General features: G+C 45.2%; 1 protein-coding gene across 10 annotated transcripts in view; it reads right to left on the bottom strand.

Moving 5' to 3' along the window:
• scn5lab (sodium channel, voltage gated, type V-like, alpha b) overlaps positions 1–26,549 on the bottom strand; it is a 469,981-nt gene that overhangs the window by 223,054 nt on the left and 220,378 nt on the right. For all 10 annotated transcript variants that reach the window (XM_087987589.1, XM_087987592.1, XM_087987588.1 and 7 more), the window contains one exon: positions 11,444–11,579. In XM_087987589.1, coding sequence (XP_087843715.1) covers positions 11,444–11,579 — 136 coding nt within the window. The remainder of the gene's footprint in view (positions 1–11,443; positions 11,580–26,549) is intronic.

Raw genomic sequence — 26,549 nt, 5'->3', positions numbered from 1 at the left:
TGATGAGAAAGTAAGGAAGTGAAAGGAGGCATGTGATGCACACTGGAATAATAAGAGCAATAGAAATCAGGAGGAGTATCTGAAATCCGGGAGAGAGGCTAAGGCTGGAATAAGGAAGACTAAGAGGAAGCTTAAGGAAATGATAGCAAGTTGCACCAAAACAAACAGTAACATATTCTTCAAATATATCAATATTAGAAGAATAGCGAAGGATAGAGTGATATCAATAAGGAACAAGCAGAGAAAGTTGCTCATCAAAACAAAGGATATGGCAGAGGTTCGAAATGAATATTTTGCTAATGTTTTTACCAGATAAGGAGATGGTGACAATGGCCGAGTCGAAAACTTGGGCATTGAGGAGCTGAGCAGTATAGTGATAGATAAAGAAGAGGCACTGAAAAGGCTGGCAGCACTCCAGGTAGAGAATCCACCAGGCCTGGATGGGATCATCCTAGATTCCTGAGGGAGCAAATTGCGGAACTGTGGATAGACATTTTCCAGGCCCCACTGAACACAGGATTAGTTCTGGGGTACTGGAGGATTGCAAACGTGACACCGCTGTCTAAGAAAGGGAGAAAGGATAACTGAAGAAACTAGAGATCTGTCAGCCTGACATCAATAGTGGGAAAACTGATGGAAGCCGTAATATGGGACAAGGTAAATACACACTTACATAAAAATAAATTAATATTAGGCAGTCAACATGGTGTTGTCAAGGCAGGTCATGTCTGACAATATAATTGAGTTCTTTGACAAGATGATACAGTCAGTGAATATGGATAGTACTATTGATTTGTATATTCAGCCTTTCAGAAAGCATTTAATAGGGTGTCACATGGCAAATTAGTAATGTCTGGGATTGATGGGTAGCATGGATTTAGAAATTGGCTAAAAATGTAGGAAACTGGGAAGGTATAGATGGGAACTTCCCAGGTTGGAGACTAGTTGAAAATGGTGATCCCCAGGGATCGCTGTTGGGATTTTCTGATTTATATCGAAGATTTTGAGATGAGAGTTAAGGGCAAAATCTCTAAATTTGCAGATGATATTAAGTTAGGGAGAATGGTGAATTGTGAAAATATAACTGAGGGACTTCGGAGGGGCGTTGACAAATTGGCCAAATGGGCAGACACCTGGCAATGAATTTTAATGCAGAGAAATGTGAGGTAATTTTTTTTGGTTGAAGCAACATGGAGAGACAATACAGGCTCATTGATGCAACTTTGAAGGAAGTGCAGAAACAGAGGGACCTCCCAGTTCATGTGCATAATTCTCTGAAGGTGACCAGGCACATTGGGATAGTTGTTAAAAAGGCTTATAGGATTCTATAAATAGAAGCATAGAATGTAACAGCAAGGACTTGATGCTACATATCTACAAATCATTGGTCAGGCCACATTTGGAATATTGTGTTCAGTTCTGGGCACCTTATTTAAGAAAGGATGTCAAAGCCCTGCAGAGAGTGCAAAGGGGATTTACTGGAATGATACCAGGAATGAGGGAATTTAGATGCAAAAAAAGATTTTGAAAGATGGAGCTTACTCTCCTTGAAGCAGAAGTGACCTCATGAGGAATTCAAAATGATTAACACGTTTAACAGGGAAAGAAGGATATTTTGTCCCTACTAGTTGGTTGGTCAGTAATTCGGGGTTCCTGAAGAAGGGCTAATGCCCGAAATGTCGATTCTTCTGTTCCCTAGATGCTGCCTGACCTGCTGCGCTTTTCCAGCAACACATTTCCATCTCTGATCTCCAGCATCTGCAGACCTCACTTTCTCCTCAGTAATTCGGGGTCACAATTCCAAGATTGTCAGCAAGAGAATGAGGAGTGAGATGATGAGAACTCAGAGAGTTGTTAGGATTTGGGATGCGCTGTCTGGGAGAGTGGGGGAGGTGGATTCCATAGGAGGTTTTAAAAGAGAGCTGGAGCTATATTTGAAAGGGATGCATTTAGAGGACAACGAAGATGGGACTGGAGAGTGGAACTGGCTGGATAACTCTTTCAGGAATCAGTACAGACACAATGGCTTCCTACTGATCCATAAAATTCTATCATTCTATGATTTTATGTATGTTTCTCATGGAAACCCCACTTCAGCTAAGGCACGCAAAAGGCATTGAGTGTCTGAGCACATGAGAGGTGCTATGGAAATGCAATGACTTTCCTACAGTCTCCATGCCTTGGAACCCAAATGGTGACATTCTGCACAACATTGAACCCAATGCCCATTGAGGTCCACATCCCAAATGGTGTCTAACGGCAGACTGGGCCTGAAAGCAAACATGGCAGCCATTTCATTGAATCATAGAAAGTAGCAGTAGGCCATTCAGCCCTTTGAGCTGTCTCTGCCATTCAATACGTTCATGGTGGATCCTCCATCTCAATAACATCTTGCTGCTTTCTCTCTGCACCCCTTGATGCCTTGAATATCTAAAAAATTTAGTCCTCTCTCTGGTCTCCCTGCTATAGGAAGGATTAGATTCCCTACAGTATAGAAACAAGCCATTTGGCCCAACAGGTCCACAATGACCCTCTGAAGAGTAACCCACCCAGACCCATTCCCCTACCCTACATTTACCCCTGACTAATGCACCTAACACTACGGGCAATTTATCATGGCCAATTCACCTGACCTGCACATCTTTGGACTGTGGGAGGAAACCAGAGAACCCAGAGGAAACCCACACAGACACAGGGAGAATGTGCAAACTCCACACAGACAGTCACCCGAGGTGGGAATCGAACCCAGATCCCTGGTACTGTGACCCACTGAGTCACCATGCCACCCTCAATTGCACTGTCTGCCATGATGGAATGTTGCGAAACTTGAAAAGGTTCAGAAAAGATTTACAAGGATTGTTGCCAGGGTTGGAGGCTTTGAGCTGTAGGGAGAGGCTGAACAGGCTGGGGCTGTTTTCCCTGGAGTGTCAAAGGCTGAGGGGTGACCTTTTGGAGGTTTATAAAATCATGAGGGTCATGAATAAGGTGAATAGCCAAGGTCTTTTCCCCAGGGTAGGGGAGTCCAAAACTAGAGGGCATAGGTTTAAGGCGAGAAGGGAAAGATTTAAAAGAGACTTAAGGAGCAAATTCTTCATGCATAAGGTAGTGTTTGTATAGAACGGGATGGCAGAGGAAGTGGTGGAGGCTGGTACAATTGCATCATTTAAAAGGCATCTGGATGTGAATATGAATAGGAAGGGTTTACTGGGATATGGACCAAATGTGGCAAATGGGAGTAGATTAATTTAGGATGTGGATGAATTGGACTGAAGGGTCAGTTTCTGTGCTGTATATCTCTATGACTCTTTGACGCTAATGGAGGAAGCAAACACTTGTATAGTCTGTTGCATAATTAACAACATTCTCAAAGTCTTCACAGCCAATGAAGTATTTTTGAAGTGAAGTCATTATTGTGATGTAGGAAATACAGCAGCCAATCTGCATTCAGCTAGCTCCAACAAACAGCTCTGTGCAAATGACATGACAACCTTAGTTTTTCAGGTGAAAGTGGGTACTGCTGGAGATTAGAGTCTAGATTAGAGTAGTGCTGGAAAAGCACAGCAGGTCAGGCAGCATCCGAGGAGCATGAAGGGCTTTTGCCCGAAACGTCAATTCTCCTGCTCCTTGACTACTCTGATTTTGACTCTAACCTTGATTTTTTGTGCGATATCTTTTGACAGATAAATATCAATCCGGACACCGGGTTGACCTTCATTGAATGGGTTATTTTACATCTCCGGGAGCAGGCCGTTTACAATATTAACCTGAAAGGTGGCACTTCTGACAGTGCAGCACTGCCTCAACACTGCAGCGGAGGATCAACCTTGATCGATATGCCCAGGTCAAGCTACCACTGCCTGCAGAGTGTCAGCTCTTCCCACGTTCCTGTCAGGGTCTCAGATTCCCAGGCTAAGAAACTGGAATTTTATTAGTTAGCAATATAGAGACAGACTGGACAGCAGCTTTGAAGTTGTTTGGGGGGCGCTGGATACTGATGCAACGAATTGCAGGCCTATTGAGAAAGGGAAGGGCTGTCGGACCAAATTGGACTGCACCACTGCAGAATAGCTTAGGTTCAATAATGTCCTCCTGTACCGTTCCAAGTTTCCCCCTACTTCAACAGCAAAACATTCCCAGAGTTCTGAGGAAGGGTCACTGGACCGAAACATTAACTCTGATTTCTCTTCACAGACACTGCCAGACCAGCTGAGCTTTTCCAGTAATTTTTGGTTTTGTTTCTGATTTACAGCATCCACAGTTCTTTCGGTTTTTATCCCCAGTCTTCAGCAATTACAGTCGTCCCTGCTTTCCACTGCCAAGTTTCACAGCAGGGAGTGAATCCCTTACCGACAAGCACTGGGGATGACAGGAAAGAGAGAGGGAAACAGAGAAAGAGGGAGAGGAAGTGGATGTCAGAGAGAGAGAGAGGGAGACAGAAAGTGGGAGACAAAGAGAGGAAGAGGGAGACAGAGGAAGAGGAAAGACAGCTAAAGAAAGGAAGGGGAGTTGAGAGAGGGGATTAAGAGAGAGGAAATGCAGAGAGAGATGGGGAGGGGAGAAAATGAGAGAAAGGGAAAGAGAGAGGAGGAGGAGACAGAGAAACAGAAGAGGGGAGGGGGAAAGGATATTGAGAGAGGGGGGAGTGGCAGAGACAGAAAGAGGGGAGTGGGCGTTGAGAGAGAAGGGAGAGCGGTATGAGAAAGAGGCAGAAACAGAGAGAGAAAAGGGGGTGTTGAGACAGAGAACTGGAGAAACAGAAATGGAGAGAGAGGAGAGGGGATTGAGAGAGAGAGAGGGAGAGAGAGACTGGGAAACAGAGGCAGGAGACGAGAGAGGTATAAAAAGAGGGAGCGTACAGGAGAGAGAGAAAGTGATAAATAGACAAGGAACACATGGAAAAGGGAGTGAGGGAAGAAGAAAGAGAGGGTGTGTGTGTGTGTGAGAGAGAGAGAGTGGGGAGATAGAGGGACAGAGCTTTGACTCATTCTGAAAACATGATCCCCTCTGCTAATCATTCAAAGCTGCTAATTGTTCCACAAACAAATTCTTTAAAGCCTCTGGGCAGATGTCTCCAAATGTTTTCATTCAGGACCCCATTTTGCCCCGTGATGTGGTTACTGAGTCTGACTGGTCTACACCAGGGTTGCTCCACACGAAGCAGCCTCTGCCTTCCTCCATCCAACCTGCGGCTGTGCGCTATATCCCTCCCTCTCCTGGGTTTAACATCTCAGGGTGAACTGTAGCAGACACTGCATTCTGACCATTTTCCAGATAAAGACATCCTGCCAGAATCTATTTGCAATTGCCTTTTATTTTTGATTTCTGCCACCTTTTATGCTTTGATGCCCTCCTACGATTCCACAAAATGTGGTGACTTTAGCTTCTTGGCTGGCAGAAGATCCTGGATCCACAGATTATATTTCTTCTGCAATCATCTGCTGTGTGCCCAGTACCAACCTCACCAAGACATTTTTCTCATATCACAACCGACAACTCACTTTTCCATCATGCAGCATTTAGTTGGCCGCGTATCAATTGGGATCTAGGAGCATCAGTAGGCCATTCAGCCCATCAGGTCTGGTCCGTCATTCAGTGAGATCATAGCCGATCTTTCACCTCAACTCCATTTTCCTGCACTATTCCCATATCCATTGATATCTAGAGATCTATCCATCCCAGTCTTGGGCATGACAGATTTCCACAGCCTTCTGGGAAAGGGAATTCCAAAGATTTGCCACCAGCTGAGTGAAGGAATTGTTCCTCACTTCAATCTTAAAATGGCCTCCATTTATTCTGATACTGTGACCTCTGGTTCAGGAACAAAACAACTTGGGCAAATATCCTTCCTATATGTCTCCTGTCGAGGTTTCAGGGAGGTCAGGCCTCATTGTCTTCATAGATTCTTTACAGTGTGGAAGCAGACCATTCAGCCCATCAAGTCGACATCGATCCTGCCCAGACTCAACCCCCCTACCCTACCTGTAATCCTGCGTTTCTAATAGCTAATCCACCTTGCGTAGACACCACGGGGCAATTTAGCATGGCCAATCCACCCTAACCTGCACAATGTTGGACTGTGGGAGGAAACCGGATAACCCAGAGGAAACCCCACACAGACACGGGGAGAATGTACAAATTCTCCACACGGACAGTCACCCGAGGCTGGAATTAGACTGTAGACCCTGGCGCTGTGAGGCAGCAGTGCTAACCACAAAATCTGGAGAATACGTGGTCAGTTTACTCAGTCACTCGTCACGAGATAATCTGGCCATCCAGGGAACAGTATTCAGTTACAATCATGAAGGACAGCCTTTATTGGTTTTGACAGCCAGTAGATTAGATTACTTATAGTGTAGAAACAGGACCTTCAGCCCAACAAGTCTACACCGACCCGCCGAAGCGCAACCCACCCAGACCCCTACATTTACCCCTTACCTAACACTACGGGCAATTTAGCATGGCCAATTCACCTGACCTGCACATCTTTGGACTGTGGGAGGAAACCGGAGCACCCGGAGGAAACCCACGCAGACACGGGGAGAACGTGCAAACTCCACATAATCAGTTGCCTGAGGCGGGAATTGAACCCGGGTCTCCGGCGCTGTGAGGCAGCAGTGCTAACCACCGTGCCACCGTGCCGCCCATTACTATTCCTATTGATTCTGGGGTTGGAGACAGAGACCAGGCACTCTGTAAAACGCACACCCATAAACACTGTGCATCCTCACGGTATTGATCCTGGTAATATGAGATATTCATAATATTCATGTCTTTATTTCTTGGGGACACAGATTTTAAAAGGCTTATGAGTAAAAGAAAGTAAAAAGCGAAAAGGTAATTACTGAGTTTAAATGATTAAAAAACATCATTGCTGGACGTTGCTAGCCAGGCATTATTGACTGTCCATGCCTAGTTTTTTAATTAATTTACAGGATGAGGGTATCACTGGCTAGGCCAGCATTTATTACCCATCCCTAATTGCCCCGAGGGCACATGGCTGTGGGTCTGGAATCATGTGGAGGCCAGACCAGGTAAGGATGGCCGTTTCCTTCCCTAAAGGACATTAGTGAGCCAGATGGGTTTTTCCTGACAATCAACAATGGATTCATGGTCACCGTTAGAGTCCAATTTCCAGATTTGTTTTTATTTCAAGTTGCACTATCTGCCATGGCAGGATTCGAACCCGGGTCCCCAGAACATTACCTGGGTCTCGTGATAAAACTACTAGGCCATTGCTGCCCTTAAGAAGGTGGTAGGGAGTTGTTTTCTTCAGCTGTTGTAGTCCATTAGGTGTGGGGACACTCAGAGTGCTGTTAGGGAGCACGTTCCAGGATTTTGACCCAGAGACAGTGAAGGAATGGGAGTAAATCCCCAAGTCAGGATGGTGAGTGGCTTGGAAAGGAACTTGCAGGGAGTGGTGTTCCCATGTATCTGCTGCATGTGCTTAGTCTTAATGTAATCACAGAAAGTAATGTACAGCATGGAAACAGACCCTTCGGTCCAACCTGTCCATGCCGACCAGATATCCCAACCCAATCTAGTCCCACCTGCTAGCACCTGGCCCATATCCCTCCAAACCCTTCCTAATCATATACCCATCCAAATCCTCTTAAATGCTGTAATTGTACCATCCTCCACCACTTCCTCTGGCAGCTCATTCCATACACTCACCACTTTCTGTGTGAAAAAGTTGCCCCTTAGGTCCCTTTTATATCTTTCCCCTTTCACACTGACCATTCAGCTCAACAAAGGCAGTGCCTTACGGAAGAGGAAAGTGACAGTCGCTAATTAAATGACAAATGAAGCTGGCTGTCTTCAGCTTTCTGTCACTTGTTTAGAAAAACATGGAATATCCAGGAACTGGTCCATTCCGAGAAATGTGGAACACTTTTCTGCAAAAGGCAATTAATGTAAATGTTAAGGCTGAGCCTCTTGTTATCCAGGTATTAAGGGATAAGAGGAACGGTAGGTACAGTGATTGCAACAAGGTCAGTCAGGTGGACCTCATAGAATCTGAGTTCCCTGATTAGGGCTGTTAACCTGGTTAATCAGGGAGCCCTGGCTGACAGATATAAACAGGAATGTCAGGGATTCTGTTCACTCTGAGAGCTGGCTCTGAGGGAGCTGGATCAGGGTCAAGGACTCTCCGTGTGTAACTAAAGGGGGATTTAATGATGGGACATCACTCTGTAGAGTGATTTCAGTGGGAAGATGGAGTTAGCTTGCTACTTTCTAACTGAATGGTGCCAGACCAAGTACAAGGGGTTAAATGGCCTCCTCCCTAACTCTCAGTTTCCTGGATATTGTGTTTTCCCGCCCCCTACATGGACTTGATTCCCACCGCTCAGCCTTCCCTGTCCTGCAGTTAAGAGATTTTTAGGAACTCAAAGAAGTCATCTTCTTGATGTAATGTGCATTTTTTCCAAATCACAGAATCGTTACCATGCAAAAGGAGGCCATTCAGCTCATAGAACATGCACCAGCTCTTCAAAAAGCCATTGTTCCTCGTGTCAATCTCCTGCCTTTTCTCCATTTCCCTGCACACCATTTCTATCCAAATAACCATCCGATATCCTCTGGAATGTGTCAGTTGAACCTGCCTCCATCACATTTCCAAGCATTGCATTCCAGAGCCTAACGACTCACTGTGTGAAAACATTTCATCTCTCATCACCCTTACCTTCCTGGCAAATGAAGTGTCAAGTAATCATATCCTGACATTTTCTCCAATCATACCCTTCAGTGTTTGTGCAATATACACTCCCATACACACACAGTTGCACAGACATACAGTCTCTCTCTCACACACACACACTTACACAAACACACACTTACACACAAAGACACACACATTCTCACGTATACACACACACATACACAACCTCATACACAGCAACACACACTCAGACACACACACACTTATACACACAGTCACACATTCTCACACACACATTCCCACACACTCGCCAACACACACATACACATTCTCATGCACACACTCCCACACAGACACATACACACTCTTGCGCACTCACACACACCTGCATCTTTTAGTCAATGTTTAGTGTGTCCCTCACAGAGTCCGAGCCCCACTGCGGGCTATGCAGCTGGCAATGGCAGTTCATCCCAATATAGCTGCACTCTGTTATCTCCCAACCTTCAAGCAAATCTTTAGAAGCTGCTAACTCCTGGAAGTGTTTGCGCGACACTCAGAATCCCCAAGTGCCAGGTGAACCTTTCAGGAATGATATATAGATCAGGATAAGTACCAGCAAGAGTAAGTGGCTGCTACTGTGTCTTTACAGACAAGTCAAGTACCTACAGATTCTATTAACCCATTAACTCTGTTGACCCTAAAAATTAACCAAAGCTATCAGAGCAACAGCAATGTGGCGTACTTCACATTGTTGCCGGATTTATAAATATAGTCGAGTATTGGCACAGTGAGATCAGCACAAGCCCTGTTAATCTCACTCTGACAAATCTGCTCCATACTGACATGACAACATTGTTGAACTGTCTGCTCTGCTGATTGCTGTTTCTCGCTGTCTTATCAACTGAAATGTTGGTTAGTAACGCCCTGTGCTCGCGGCCTCCATCAGCTATCTCCCCAGCATTCAAAGCACATGCCAGGTCAGCCAGCTTTTATCCAATGAACCCCCCATCTGTAGCAGCGCTGTGGCTAACACGACTGAGGAGTTCAAAGGACAGAATTCCACCAACAAGGTACCCGATTGTCAAAAAAAAACAGAACTGAGAGCAATTTCTTTGAAGAGCCATCGAGAGTCGAAACATTATCCGGGACAAAACAACTCGAAAAAGTCTTAATCTCCCGAGAAATTAAGGGGTACGGGGAGAGTGCGGGTGAGTGGCGTTGAAATGCCCATCAGCCATGATTGAATGGTGGAGTGGACTTGATGGGCCGAATGGCCTTACTTCCACTCCTGCTTCTTATTAGCTTCTCTCTCTCAATGGATGCTGCCTGACCCACTGTGATCTCCAGCATTCTCGCACCTTCTCCATGTATCCATTGACAATATTGTCTGTTATTGAGCTTTCTCTATTAATTGTTTATGTCCTGCATCATCTTTCTCTGTCTTATAGTGCCTGTTTCCAAATCATGTTGGAGGATCATTCTGGGAGGGGTGCTGTGGGCTTGCTCTGGCAGGATACAAGCTCCAAATGGTAAATTGGGCAAACTATTGTTGGTTACAGTCAAATGCAATCCTGTCCAGTTCCTCTTCTGCCATTCATCTATAAGATATTTTTCAAAAAGACCTCACTGGATAGCAAGCTACAAGAGCAGGTCAGAAACTAAGAATCCTGCAGCAAGTCACTCACCTCCTGACTCCCCACTACCTCCAAGGCACAAGTCAGGAGTGTGCTGGAATATTCCCCACATGCCTGGATGGCTGCAGTTCCAACAACATTCAAGAACCTTGCCATTATCCAGGACAAAGCAGCCCGCTTGATTGGCACCACATTCACCACCTTTGCCATTCACTTTCTACACCACTGGCAGCAGTGGTGTACTGTCTAGAAGATGCTCTGCAGAAATCCACCAAAGATCCTCAGACAGCATCTTCCAAACCCACAACCACTTCCATCTGGAAGGACAAGGATGGCAGCTGCATGGGAACACCTCTCCAGGTTCCTGCAAGTTCCCCTCCAGGTCCCTCCTGACGTGGAAAATATATTGGCTGTTCCTTCACTGTCACTGGGTCAAAATCCTGGAACTCCCTCCCTAAGGACATTGTGGGTCAACCCACAGCAGGTGGACTGCAGCAGTTCAAGAAGGCAGCCCACCCCCACCTTCTCAAGGGGCAACTAGGGACGGGTAATAAATGTTGGCCCAGCCAGTGACATCCACATGTCATGATTGTAAAAGGTAGAGGAGCACAGGGGTATGGCCTGCTTGGCCACATTGTCAAATGAATACACAACGCAGGGCGCTGTAGAACATTCGCTATTGATTCAGCATTGAATAGAATAACATCCACAACAGAGGAATATTACAACAGGGAAGTGGAATTAAACATAGAGCCTCGACAGAGTGGAAGGAGGCCATTCAGCCCATAACAACCCTCCAAAATGCATCCCACCTCTCCATTTCCCATGGCTAATCCACCTAGACTGCACATCCTTGGATATTCTGGGCACATTTGCACAGCCAATCCACCTAACTTGCACATCTTTGGACTGTGGGAAGAAACTAGAGAACCTGGAGGAAACCCACATAGACACAGGGAGAACGTACAAACTCCACACAGACAGTTGCCTGAGGTGGGAATCGACCCAGGTCCCTGGCATTGTGAGGCAGCATTGCTAACCACTGAGCCACTGTGGCTGGCTAAAGTCTGGTTAAGTGCAACATCTTTCTTTTGCCTCCTATACCTCCAGACAGGGCTTTGCTTCCAACTTCTGCCCTCCCTATGTGTCTTACCTTCCATGGTATTGGTGAGAACACTAGCTGCACTAACAGCTCGCTCCCTTTGGTATGTCTCCTCCAGGTAACTCACAGAGACCCGATGGTCTGTCAGCAAATGCTTCTTACTCATTTCATTCTCCGATGGGGAAGACTGCGAAGGAGAAACAAGCAACAATGTTAAAGCTGGAGTGTGACAGCACCTGAAGCAATCCCTACTTCAGCCATCAGGGTCAAGATATTAGACATAAAATCAGGAGGGACTGCTGCGGAAACTCAGCAGGTTTGGCAGCATCAGTGGGGAGAGAAACAGAGTTAACATTTTGAATCTGGTATGTCTTTTCATAGGGAAGGCATGTCACAGATCCCTGAAGTTGGCAAGACAGGTTAATACAAAAAACAGAACTCAACATTGAGTTCTCCAATTTCAAATAACCTCCCTTCCCAGTCCCTCCCCCTCCCTTCCACTGCTCCTTACCACCAACTGGATTCCTTCCTCCCATTGACCAACCAGTTCGTATCCTCTACCTGTCTCCACCTATCCCCACTTCAGCACCCTGCCCCCGCCACCCCCTTTATCTGCAGCTCCCCCCACACCCACCCCCAGTCCTGAAGAAGGGTTACACCCGATACATCGACTTCTCCATCTCCTGATGCTGCCTGGCTTGCTGTGTTCTCCCAGCCTGTCTATCTAAGACAGGTGAATAGGCTGGTTAAGAAAACCCATGGGTGGTTTGTCTCTGTCAGCCATGGCACAGATTATAAGAGAAGGGAGCTTGTGTTGGAGCTGTGCAGGACCTTGGTGAGGCCACAGCTGGAGTACTGTGTGCAGGTCTGGTCACCACGCACTCGAGGGAGGATGTGAATGTACTCAAGAGGGCGCAGAGGAGATTCACCAGGATGCTGCCTGGGATAGAGCAATTCAGCGATGAAGAGAGGCCAGATAAGGTCAGGTTGTTTTCTTTGGAGCACAGAGGATTGAGGGAGGACCTGATAGCGGTGTGTAAGATTATGAGGATAAATAGAAAGCAGCTGTTCCTCTTAGTTGAAGGGGGAATTATTTTAAAGTGAAAGACATGTGTTTTAGAGGTGATTTGAGGAAAACCCTTTTCACCCAGAGGATGTTGGAGATCTGGAACGCACTGTCTGGGAGCGGAGTTGAGTGAGTAACCTGACAACCTTGAAAAGTCTGAAGGGTCACAACATTCAGGTCTATTGGCCTGGTGTGGGAAAGTGGGACTAGTGCCAATCTGTCGTCAGTGTAGAATCAATGGGCTGAAGGGCCTCTTCTGGACTGTATGATTCTAGCAAAGTATTACAGTTGGTTCCCACATCCAAGTTATTGATGTAGATTCTGGATGGCTGGGGCCCAAGCACTGCAGTACCCACCTATACACAACCTGCCAACCTGAGAAAGACCCATTTATCTCTCCTCAACATTTATCCCATTCACAGCACTTGGGCAGTGCTGTTTAGGCCTGTGTTTATTGTCCATTTCTAAGCACCCTTGAATTGAATGGCCTGCTAAGACATTTCAGAGGGCAGTTAAGTTAGGTCTGGAGTCACACGTGGGTCAGACAACAGATGACCTTCCCTAAAGGGCCTAAGTAAACCAGATGAGTTTCTTTTCTGACAATTGACATTCATGAGACTCTTAACTCCAGACTTTTATTGAATTCAAAGAGGGATTCAAACCCAGGTCCTTAGCATGTTATTTGGGTCTCTGAATTAATAGTCATATGAGTGTATTTTTATGCAGCCTGCTTGGTGTTCAGAATTCATCTTCACACAGCAATCTTACAGAAAATCTATTGCAAAGTGGGCATCGCTTTCTTACAAAGTCTTTTCCCTGAGGTTGGGGAGTCCATAACTAGAGGGCATAGGTTTAGGGTGAGAGGGGAAAGATATAAAAGAGACTTAAGGGGCAACGTTTTCTGTAGGGGTGGTACGTGGATGAGATGAGCTGCCAGAGGAAGTGGTGGAGGCTGGTACAATTGCAACATTTAAAAGGCATCTGGATGGGTATATGAATAGGAAGGGTTTGGAGGGATATGGGCCAGGTGCTGACAGGTGGGACTAGATTAATTTAAGATATCTGGTCAGCATGGACAAGTTAGACCGAAGGGTCTGTTTCTATGCTGTACCTCTCTATGACTCTATGACTCTAGCGATTATACCACTAGACCATCACCTTGTGACTATGCTGCTCCTTTAACAAGGTTTCTCCTTCAAGAGGGGTCATAAAGGCAGAGGATCCGATATGTCTGGAAATATCCACTTGAAAAGGCATTTAGGGTTTTTATGAAAAGCACTTGTACAATGAAAGGAGAGTAGCCAGTTCTCCCAGTTCAGGGATTTTTCTAGTTTTGGGTTAGTTATAGCTGGGCACCTGAAGAAACAGCTCCATGCTGATCCTCTCTCTCTTCGACATGTCTCTCCTGTAAGAACCTGTGCTTGAATTTACCTTTTTGCCAAGGGCTGTGTTTATGGGATGTGGCAGGAAATTGGAACAGCTCTTTGTTAAGTTGCGTTTCCATGTCGGCTGGGTTTTCAAATAGTTAGGCTATTCTAAATTGGGTCTTCCTTTGTTCGTGTGCAAATAAATTCTGCTTTGTTTAAAACTGAGTGGTTTGGCCAGCTGTGTTGCTGCTGGAATATTCACCTCACATCTGCTTTAAACAACTGGAAAGGTTAGGCTCTGGGCTACCTTTGTAAAATATTTTGAGGGGTTCTGGATCAGACTGGTCCATAACAACCTCAATACTTCAGTCCCATAGAGAGTGGGCGAGAGTGCAGCTGGTGTATTGTACATAGTTTGGTCCTTTTACCCAAGAAAGGATGTACTTGCCCGAGATGAAGTACTGAAGAGGTTCACTAGAATGATTTCTAGGATGGCAAAACTGTTCCTTGAGGAAAGATTGAGTGAAATGGGCTTATATTCTTTGGAGCTTAGAAGAATAAGGGACAGTCATTCGAAATGTAAGATTCTACATTTACAGGCACCAAGGACATTCCCCTGGCGAGGAGGACCTGGTGGGAGGGTCGGGTCGGGTCAGTCTCGAAACACAGGGCAATCCATTTGAAACTGAGATGAAGAGGAATTTCTTCACTCAAAGGGTGATGGAGGCTCAGTCATTGAGTACGTTCAAGACAAAAAGAGATAGACTCCAAGATACTAATAACATCAAGGGTTACCAAGAAAGCACGGGAATATAGTGTTGAGGTAGATGATCAGCTACGGTTGGAATGATAGAGCAGGATAAAGGAACCCAGTGACCTACTTCAGCTCCTATGTTCTGCTGCTCCTATATGTGATCAAATTTGACATAAGGAAGAATTCACCTTTGCAGTGAGAGGTTATAATCCAGAATGTATTGTCCAATACCCTGCCATTATTAGACTGCTGAATGAACCCCTCCAAATAATGTTGATCTTGCTAATATTGATCTTGCTTTGTGCACATCCAGTGCAGCCATTACCTTGTGCACCTCACTCTGTCTATGATCTGTCGGCCATTGTTTGCTACGATCTGCTCACAAAACAAAATTTTTCACTGTACTTAGGTACATGTGACAACAAAAATCAAATCAAATAAGGATGGAGGAGGCAGATTCTGTTACGATATTCTAGAGAGAATGAGGTAAATACATGAAAATGAAAATAAACTGCAGGACTATTGGGGAAGAATAAGGGAGTGGGACCACACGCAGTCCTCAGGTTGCAAATGGTTTCTGTTCTGGAGTCTGCTCACAAATCCACTTGTATATGAGAGGGAACACAATGGAGGACAACCTAAAGCAGCCGTGCATAAGTACAAGCAATGTTTGTATGTTGGATCTTTAAAATTACACCCCTGTGTGAGATCGCATTCCTAAATACAAGTATTTGTAAGTCAGATATTCATAAATTGGGGAGCCCCCTGTGATTGGAGAGCTTGTTCAAAGAGCTGTTGGAGACACAATGTGCTACCTCATTCCACGTGGTGCAGTGAATAATGCCCCTACCGTTGGATCCGAAGGTTCAAGAGCCATTAGAGACATGTCATAATGTGCCTCAACTCGTTGATTAAAATAAGTAAGGTTTTCCAAACAGACCAGAAAGTTTGTTTTGAAGTGTAGCTACTATGAAGTGGGAAACAAGGAGGCCAGCTGACACACAATAAGAAGCTGCAATTCAAATTTACATCAGCCATGAACTTATTGAATGGCGGAGCAGGCTGGAGGGGCTGAGTGGCCTCATCCTGCCCCTAAGTTGAGTGTTGGTATGTAACTCATTGGATTACCTGCTGGCAGTGCTTGTTGAAGGATAATGAGTTGGGAACTGGGGGAGCTCTTGTGCTTGGGATCTTCATCCTCTTCCCTAACTCATCCTCCCTCATCCCCTTTCACCACCATCGAATCAAACCCACCCGCGCCTCCCTGTGTAAGTGTAGTGCTGCATTTGAGCATGACGTCACACAGAGTCTACGCGAGCTGTGCGTGTTCCTGAATGAGTGGACGTGTGTGGGTGCCCCTAGTGGTCGACGTCAGCCCTGCAGGAAACACAATGAACCCTGAAGGCCCCCAGCAGCAATGCTCCTGCTGAAGAGCATCACCGTGGAAACACTGAGTGCCCTTTCTCCATGACCAGCAAATCGTCACTGAACTCGGTCAACTGCTGCCCCGAGCCCATCAGGATCGGACAACAGGGGGGCCATGTATCCAAAATCTCTTCTTGCTCCACTCAACGTGCCAAGACGGAGAGGAATTCACATCCGTGCTGACTAACTGACCAGGATCCCCCTGAGGATGGAGCTGCTGCTTATATCTGGTATCACAGGCATTCTTAATGAGCTATTTAAGCAGTGAATCAATATTCCTCTCCACAGCCTGGTGCCAAAGAGCAACTCATCCCACTGCCTGCCTGGGTTTGCTTTCATGTCTTTCCCTAAATCACAGAATGTAGTTGTCCCACGGAAAATAGGCCAGCTCTCGGTGACGCACTAACAAATCAGCCGAGGGAATAGAATTAGTCTGAGCCACATTGGCATTCAGGTGGACAAGGAGGTGGCGATGTGGTGCTAAGGTCACTGGAATAGAATCCCAGGTTAATGCACAGGGGTGAGATCACTGGCTTCAATCCCACCATAGGAGCCGGTGGAACTTATATTCAATCAATGAAAGAGCTGCATTCAAATGTTAATGGTGAGCTTGATCTCCCCCCATCCCCAAATCCACAAGACACAGGAACAGACATAGGCCATTCAGCCCACTGAATCTCCACTGCCATTCAGAGAGAACATGGCTGATCTGATTATACTCAGCTCAACTTTCCTGTCATAGAGTAGAGTTTACAACCCAGAAACAGACCGCTCGCTCCAACTCATCCATGCCGACCTGATATCCTAACCTAATCTAGTCCTATTTGCCAGCACCCGGCCCATATCCCTCCAAACCCTTCCTATTCATATACCCATCCAGATGCCTATTAAATGATGTAATTGTACCAGCCTCCACCACTTCCCCATCACGGTTGATTCCCTTCCTGATTACCAATCTGCCTGTCTCAGTCTTGAATACACCTCAAGCCCCAAATCTCAGTAAGGAATTTCTCACAATCAGCATGCTCAGAGGAGAAATTCCTCCTTATGTCTGTCTTAAATGGGTGACTCCTTATTTGGAGAGCCCTTAGGCTGTCCCACAAATAGAGGGAAGAAACTTTGCTAATTTACCTTGTCAAGCCCCTGCAGAGTTTTGCACATTTCAGTAAAGTATCCTCTCACCTTCCAATTCAATTTCTCCTCATAAAACAGCCCCTCAATAGCCTAGTGAAGCATCTCTGGACTGCCTCCAATGCCAGTATATCTTTCCTTAGATAAAGGGACCAAAACTGATTACAATGTTCCAGCTATGGTCAAACAAGTGTCTTGTACAGATTCAGCAAAAACTTATTTTTACATTCCACTCCTTCTGAAATAAAAGCCAACATTTGATTTGCTTTTTCTATTACCCTCTGAACTTGGATGCTAGCTATTTGTGGTTCATACATGAGGAGTCCCAAATCCCTCTGTAGCCTTCTGCAGTCTTTCACCATTTAAATAATATTCAACTCCTCCTGTCTTCCTAGAGCAATGCACAATCACACATTTCTCCATATTATATTCCATCTGCCAGGCTTTTCCCCCCTCACTTAATGGGTCTGTATCCCTCTGCAAACTTTGGGTCATCCTCACCACTTGCCTTTCCCTCTATTTTTGTATCACCTGCAAACGTTGCTGCAGTACACTCACTTTCTCCTTTCGAGTCGTTAATATAGTTTGTAAATAAATGTGGCCCGTCAGGTCAATTGGTGCCCTCTGGGGGATGTAAATCTGCCATCCTGACCCCATCTGGCCTACAAGTGACTCCAGACCTCTGCAACTTGACCCTTAATGGCCCTCTGAACTAGAACATAGAACACAGAACAGTACAGCACAGGAACAGGCCATTCAGCCCACGATATTGCGCCAAACATAACTCCAAGTTAAACTAATCCCTCCTGGCTGCCTTGGTCCATATCCTTCCATCACTGGCATATCCATGTCCTTATCTGAAAGCCCCTTAATTGCCCCAATCATATTTGCCTCCATTGCCACCCCTGGCAGTGGTTCCACACTCCTACCACTCTCTGTGTAAAAGCTTGCCCCTCACATCTCCTTTGAACATTCCCCTTCTCACCTTAAATGCATGCCCCCTAGTTTTAGACAATTCAATTCTGGGAAAAAGATACTGACCATCAACCCTGTCTACGCATCTCATAATTTTATAGACTTCTATCAAGTTTCGCCTCAGCCTCCACCGCTTCAGAGAAAACAACTTGAGTTTTTCTAGCCTCTCCCTATAGCTCATACCCTCTAATCCAGGCAGCATCCTGGTAAACCTTTTCTGCACCCTCTCCCAAGCCTCCACATCCTGCCTGTAACATGGCGTTAAGCTTCAAAATGACATCCTGACTTTTGTACTCAATTCCCCGACCGATAAAGGCAAGCATGCCATACACCGTCTTTACCAACCTCTCTACTTGTGTGGCCACCTTCAGGGAGCTTTAGGCTAGGACCCCAGGATCCCCTCTGTGCAGCAATATTGTTCAGGATCCTGCCATTAATTGTGTACTTTCCCATAACATTGGCTGAGAAAGCTATTTAGTTCAAGTGCAGTTATGGGTGACACACGGTTCCCAGCACTTAATTAAAAATATAGGCACGCTGTAGGCAGAGGGGCCGAATGACCTTCTGTGCTGCACTCTGCAATGCAAGACAGAGTCCAATTTAATATCGAGCTGCTTCATTAAAATTAGAAACTGTCAAAATTAGAAACTGTCCATTTCTCAGAGCATTTGCAACAAAGGATACCCCTCACGGCTGATCGGGGGCATTTGTTGACTTAATGACATGATTTTAAATAATCGCATTCTGGATTTTGCTTTCTTCATCTTGCCCTTTTGAAATTGTAATTTACATCAGTCGACTGAGAAAGAACAGTTGAGAGATGAAATGAATTCTCCCTTGAAGAGGACCTGAATTATCTCAGGTTCTGACTAAAGAGATAAATATGGGTGGGAAATGATCAAATACTCTGCAAGATACAATCATTTCATTGTTGCTACAACATGAGCTGAAATGTTACCTAAATATTGAAGGTATGAGATGGAATGAATATTTTGGAGGCTTTTAATAATCTTTATTGTTTCACTGGGAAATCCAACAGTGGTTACTCATCCCTTGCGTTGTAGCTCAGAGTCACCCAGATTACTGTCAGCCAATCACAGCGTCATAGAGCACAGAAACAGTCCCTCCAGTCCAATCTGTCCACGCCGACCATAATCCCAGACTAAACTAGTCCCACCTGCCTGCTCTTGGCCCATATCCCTCCGAAACATTTCTTATTCATGCACTTATCGAAATGTCTTTTAAACTTCATAACTGTATCCGCATCCACCACTTCCTCTGGAAGTTCATTCCACACACAAATGGCCTCACTAATGTCCTGTAATAACCTCAACATAACGTTCCAACTGCTACACTCCAAAGTCTGAGCAATGAAGACAAACGTGCCAAATGCCTCCTTAACCACCTTATCCTCATGAGATGCAAACTTCAAAGAATTATGTAGCTGAATCCCTCCACTCTCTGTTTTACAATACTACCCAAGGCCCTATTTTTGATTTTATACGTTCTGCCTTCTTTGTTTTCCCAAAACGCAAAACCTCCCATTTATCCACATTAAACCCCATCTGCCACTCCTCAGCCCATTGGCCGAAATGATCAAGATCTTTTTGTAATCTTACATAACCTTCTTCACTGTCCACTATTTTGGTGTCATTAGCAAACCTTCTATATTCTCATCTAAATCATTTATATAAATGACAAACAAAAGTGGACCTAACATCGATCCCTGTGGAACACCGCTGGTAGCAGGCCTCCAGTCTGGAAAAACAACACTCCATGACCACTCTCTGTCTTCCACTGTTAAACCAATTTTGTATCCAATTAGCAAGCGCTTCCTGAATCCCATGTGATCGAACTTTACGAATTGGGTTAGATCAAAGGCAAAAAGCTGACCACCATTGCAAGAGGATTTGAGTCAGAAGTAGGGCAGCACAGTAGCTCAGTGGCTAGCACTGCTGTCTTACAGCGCCAGGGTCCCAGGTTCGATTCCATCCTCGGGTGACTGTCTGTGTGGAGTTTGCATATTCTCCCCGGGTTTGCTCCAGTTTCCTCCCACAGTCCAAAGATGTGTAGGTTAGGGTGAATTGGCCATACTAAATTGCCCATAGTGTTCAGGGATGTGTAGGTTGGGTGTGTTAGTCAGGGGTAAATGCAGACCAATGGGGAATGGGCTGGGGTGGGATACTCTTTGGAGGGTCAGTGTGGATTTGTTGGGCTGAAGGGTCTGTTTCCACACTGTGGGGATGATTTGTTGCATTTGTACAGGGCCTTGGTGAGATCACACCCAGAGTAATGAGTGCAGTTTAGGTCTCCCTGTCTAAGAAACAATATAGTTGCCAGATAGAGACTGCTAGATTCACTGGGTAGTTACCAGGGATGGTGTATTTGGAGAGATTGGTTCAATAAGGCCTGCATTCACTACAGTTTAGAAGAATGAAGAGGATATCTGATTGAAATGTATTAAATTCTAACAGGGCTAGACAGACTAAATGCAGGGAGGATGCTTCTCCTGATTGGAGGAGCCTAGAATTAGGGGACGCCATCTCAGGATATGGGCTGGAACATTTAAGACTGAGGTGAGGAAAGATTTCTTTAATCAGAGGTTGGTCAACTTGTGGAATTCCTTACTATGGAAGGCTATTGAGGCTGGGTCACTGAGTATATTCAAGAAAGAGTTTGATAACATTTCTGATATTAAAGGCATTAAAGTGTATGGAAAGAAAGCAGAGTATGGCATTGAAACAGACAATCCGCCACGATCATGTTGAACAGCAGAGAAGGCTCAAAGGGCTGAATGGCCTACACCTGATCCTAGCTTCTCTCAGGTCCTTTCCTTCAAGGGCCATATGGCTGATGCAGATGACTCTCTGCAGAAGAAAAGCAATAGCAGCTTCATTGACACAATTACTTTTATGTTTCCAGGTTCATCGACTGAAATTAAATTCCATCGGAATAGTGGGATTTGAAACCAGATCCTGAAAGCAGCTACCTAGGACCTCTGCCTTCCTGTGCCAGGAACATTGCGGCTATGCTACCATCAAACCCATTTTCAATATTGATTGGTTTTTGTGTTTCACTACCTTTTGCCCCAAACTTTCCCTCAGAGGATTATGTTAGCACCAGGAACCTGTGTGGGACAGCTGTACCCTGATCGTTGTTTTGATTCAGTGTTTGCTGTTACCGCCCCAATTCTGGGTTTTGCCACATTCCAATAAAGACCGATTTTCTGTTGGATTCTTCCATTTAGCACAGGTGCTAAAGAGAATGCAGAATGTCACCATCGCTCAGGCAGCTTAATTAGCTTTGATATAACTGTTGTAATCCCTTGACACAGAAGGTTTTTCTAATTCATTCAGGAGATGAGGGTGTCACTGAGTCGGCCAGTATTTATTACCCATCCTTAGTTGCCCAGAGGGCAGTTAAGAGTCATCCACATGTGGGTCTGGAGTCACATGGAGGCCAGACCAGGTAAGGCTGGCAGTTTCCTTCCCTAAACGACATTAGTGAAGCAGGTGGGTCTTTCCAACAATCAACAATGGATTCATGGTTATCATTAGACCCTTAATCTCAGATTTTTTTTATTAAAGTTAAATTCCACCAGCTGCTATGGTGGGGAATTCAAATCTTGCTCCCCAGAACATTCCCTGCGTCTCTGGATTAACAGAGCAGTGGTATTACCACTAGGCCATCAACTCCCCTTGTGGGACGTGGCCTTTCATTCCTAATTCCCAGATGGTCAGGCGCCAATCTCGCTTGAGTCAGGAAAATGTGGCAGAGGGACCACCGGATGTGGTTAAAAAAAAAGTGATGGCTGTGCTTTGGTCCTGAAGGAAAATGTTTGACAAATACCAACAGTCAAGAGACTTTATTAGGGGATTAATTAGCAAAGAGTCAAACACTTTGACCCCGGTTTGAGTTTTTAATTATTTTTTCAAAGGATGGGGGTGGCACCAGGAAGACCAGCATTTGATTCCCATCCCTAATTGCTCTCTTGAACTGAGTGACTTGTTCAAGCCTTCTCAGAGAGCAGTTGAGAGTCAACCACATTGCTGTGGGTCTGGAGTCACATGTAGGCCAGACTAGGCGATAGATGGCAGATTTCCTTCCTGAAAGGACTGGAGTAAACTTGGGGGTTGTTAGCTGCACACTCACCATTATTGAGACTAACATCCCCCCTCTCCCCCATTTATTAATCCCACAAGCCACCACGATGAGATTTGAACCCATGCTCCCAGGACAATACTCTGGGCCATCTGAATTATAAGCCCAGCCACAATGTCACTCTGTCCACCAGCAGGACAAAGAGCCACAGATTAATTAAGCTCAAAACACAGCCACCATATCCATAATGCCAATTCCTGCTCTTCAGAAGAGCTGTGTTTTGCACGACACCATCTTATTCTCTTCCACAACCCCGCATGCTTTCCAATTCCCTGTTGAATGTTACTATTGAATATTCCACCACCATCTTCTCAGGCAATGCATTCAGTTGGACTCCCTCAGTCAGGGTAGGCACTACGGAGGATGCAGAATGTTGCCATCACTCAGGCAGTTCAATTTGCTTTTATATAACTGTTGTGATCCCTTGACACAAAGACATGGAGGGGTGGGACACAGCGTAACATCTCACTTTGTAAAAACTAATTCTCTTTATCTCCTCCAACCCCCAGACACCTGGATGTTTCAGTAATTATCTACAACTTGTGCATGTGTTGGCTGCCTCTATAGATGGTGAAATCCAGAGAAGTTTCTCAATTTGTCCATTAACACGAATTCATTCAAACCTCTGCTGCCTGTAAATCATTTTGCACCAATTTCTGCTAGGCCCGTCACCTCACAAACACCTCCTGCACCCTGAACCAGTAATGCTTTGATTTTAAAATGCCCAGCCTCACCCCCTCCTGAATCTGTATAGCATCCTCCTGCCCCACAACTCTTCATGATATCTACCTCCTTCCACTTTTAGCTTCTCGCCAGCTCTAATTTTAATCGGTCTGTCACTGGCAGTGGAGGCTGTTGTGATTTGATGTGTATGCGTCTTTCACAGAATGTCAATCATCGCTCACAATGATGCAGGATATGATGTAATAGTCCCATGACTTTTAGTCAGCCTGCAAGCTATGATCAAGGTCAGATATAGTCTCCCAGTTTAATTGTCTAATAAATAAATGGCACAGATGATTATTTTGCCAATCCTTCTGTATGATTTGTACATTTGCATCAAACAAGTAGAATGGAACAATGCATGGGTCTTCAGTTCTGTCTTCAACCCTCCCTAGATCTGTCTGTCTCTCCATGTCCTGCACCTTACTTTCTGCCGCTCATTAGAGTCGACCTCTTTGGCTTAGCTTTTGTCCACATTTGTCCTTAAGTGTTGAATTTTGCTTGATAAGGCCATGGGGAAAAAGGAACAGCAGTAGGCCATTCAGCCCTTCAAGACTGCTCCACCCATGATTCAATAGCATCATGGCCGATCCAACATTTTCACATTCACTTTCCTGACCTTTCCCCATAACCCCTGATCACCCAAGAATCTATCTCCCTCATGTGCTCCTGCGAAGCAGCTTGGGACGTTTTACTATCTCACTGACTCTATGTAGTTTCGGACTGTTGTTGGTGAAAATCAAAAGTCATGCAGGCGAAGGACTGATTCTGAGGTTGTGAGGGTCACCTTATGAAGAGAGACTGAGTAGATTGGGACTATACTCATTGGAATTTGGAAGAATGGGGGTGGGGGGGTCTGATAGAAACATATGAAATTATGAAGGGAATAGATAAGACAGAAGCTGGGAGGTTGTTCCCACTGGCGGATGACTACCGCAAGGGGGCACAGCCTCGAACTAAGGGGGAGCAGATTTCCAACTGAACTGAGGAAGAACTTCTTCACCCAAAGGGTTGTGAATCTGTCGCATTCTCTGCCCAGTGAAGCAGTTGGGGCTGCCTCGTTGAATGTTTTTAAGGCAAAGAGAGATTTTTGAACACTAAAGAAATTAAGGGATACAGTGAGCGGGGGAGGTAAGTGGAGCTGAGGCCACAAAAGGATCAGCCATGATCCTATTGAATGGCAGAGCTGGCTCAAATGTTTTGCTGGTGTAATTCTAATTAATCGATACGTAGAATGATAGGGGCTGAAAAAGCCCGGGGACAAGCCATAGTTCCTGTTCTCTGGGGAACTGCACCCACAACATCAATGAGGGCTGCATCCACAACATCAATCAGGGCGGCACGGTGGCTCAGTGGTTAGCACTGCTGCCTCACAGCACCAGGGTCCCAGGTTCAATTCCAGCCTCGGGCGACTGTCTGTGTGGAGTTTACACATTCTCCCCGTGTCTGTGTGGGTTTCGTCCGGGTGCTCCGGTTTCCTCCCACAATCCAAAGATGTGCAGGTCAGGTGAATTGGCCATGCTAAATTACCCATAGTGTAAGGTGCATTAGTCAGAGGGAAATGGGTCTAGGTGGGTTACTCTTCGGAGGGCTGGTGTGGACTGGTTGGGCCGAAGAGCCTGTTTCCACGCTGTATTTGTTGGCCTTCAATGGAATTACACTTCCATTGTCAGCTCTCTCAATCATGGATCCATGGGCGCACAGTCCCATCCCAGGGCACAACTCACACTCCCAGTGCAGTATTGAGGGATTGCTGCACTGTCAATGGTTTCATTTCTCAGCCAAAGTGCAGAAACCAGGTCCCACCTGCACGTTCAAAGATCCCTCGGCACTATTTGCCTGACAGCAGCGAAGGTATCCCTGGTGTCCTAGCCAATATTCATCCGTCAAGACTTAAAAAAGATTGTGTCACCATTGGAACAGTGTTGACTGTGGCATTAAGAGTCAAATGATGCTTCCACCAGCGAGGAAGCAGATTGAGATGTCCTGAGGTCGTAAGAGGCAAAACGTCCAGAGTGTAAATGTTAGATCTGGCAAATCAAAAATGCTTATCTTTAACATTCACGGATGTTAAAACTGAAACTGTCTGGTTGAATTCTAAAGTAAGGCCAATTGCTTTGAAGGTGGCTATGGTGGTAACTTGAATATCTTTTGCTCATCTAGGATGGGGACGTTGGCTTGTACGAGGGAGCATAGCTGCAAATTGAAAGGTGATAGATTTAAGACAGGTGTCAGAGGCAGGTTCTTTACTCAAAGTGGTAAGGGCATGGAATGCCCTGCCTGCCAAGGTAGTTAGCTCAGCCACATTAAGGGCATTTAAACTGTCCTTGGATAAGCATATGGATGATGATGGGATAATGTAGGAGGATGGGCTTAGATTAGTTTACAGGTCGACGCAACTGTTCTGCGCTGCATTGTTCTACGTTCTACATTCTACATGAAACATAAATATGCCTGAGTTGTGCGAGAAAGAGGGACCAGAGAGATGTTCCTTTCCTCCAATTTTCAGCCATGCACAGGCAGCGTGTGAGGTTATTACTATGTAGCAATGACTTGGAAAATGCAGCTTTTCAACCCTGACCCAGAGCAATGGAAACGTGGAACTGATAACTACAAGGAAGGGCTGAAGGAAATGGAACAGGGAATGCGAGATAAATGCATGAGGGAGAACTAATGGAAGTATTTGCCATTGGGTTCTGGCAAGAAGGATGGGAGGAAGATCGTGAATACTGACGGTAACTAGATGGGCCCAAAAAGGCCTATTTGTCTGCTCTGCATTTGGTGAAATTGGCTTCAGTTCTGCTCCTTCATCCATTCCCATTCTGCTTTAATTAAATTTTAATTTAACCTTTTTACTAATGGAATGCATTCAAGTTAATTTTCTATGTCAATATGTCAAGGAACAAATGAGTGAACACACTATTTTAGATTTGAAATTATGCAACAAAACTAGTTAATTACTAACCTTGAAGTTAAGGAGTCTCTGGGGAAGAGTGATCATAACATAATGGAATTTTATATTTGAGATTGAGAGTTTTTTTTTAGTTCAGTGTGAAACCAGGAACAAACCAAACCATGTATTTATGAGGAATTAGTGGATGAAGGAAAACTGAGAAACTGGATTAAAGTATATGCTGATATTTAAATATGGTAAATATTTAAGTAATCAATTCATAATTCACAACAAATATAAACTCCTTCAGAAATCAAAACCAAATGGAAAGAGTAGTTCACTGTGTTTAACAACAGCAACTGCTCTGTTTGGGACAGTACGAAACTGCAGAGTGTTGTGAACACAGCCCAGATCATCACACAAGCCGACTTTCCATCCACTGGCTCCATCTACACTTCCCACTGCCTTGGAAAGGCAGTCAACATCATCAAAGTCCCTTCCCAACCCCGTTAGAATCTCTTCCAACCTCTTCCATCAGGCAGAAGATACAAAAGCTTAAACACATGTACTAACAGGCTCAAGAACAGCTTCTTCCCCGCTGTTATTAGACTTCTGAATGGACCTCTCAAATTTCAAATCTAATGTTGACCTTGCTTTGTACA

This window comes from Chiloscyllium plagiosum, unplaced genomic scaffold (assembly GCF_037043375.1).
Source record: "Chiloscyllium plagiosum isolate Xiang-an unplaced genomic scaffold, Cpla_swu_hap1 HiC_scaffold_5, whole genome shotgun sequence".
NCBI classification, from domain to species: Eukaryota; Metazoa; Chordata; class Chondrichthyes; order Orectolobiformes; family Hemiscylliidae; genus Chiloscyllium; species Chiloscyllium plagiosum.
Note: the sequence above shows the minus strand (reverse complement) of the source record. Positions and strands in the feature narration are given on the sequence as shown.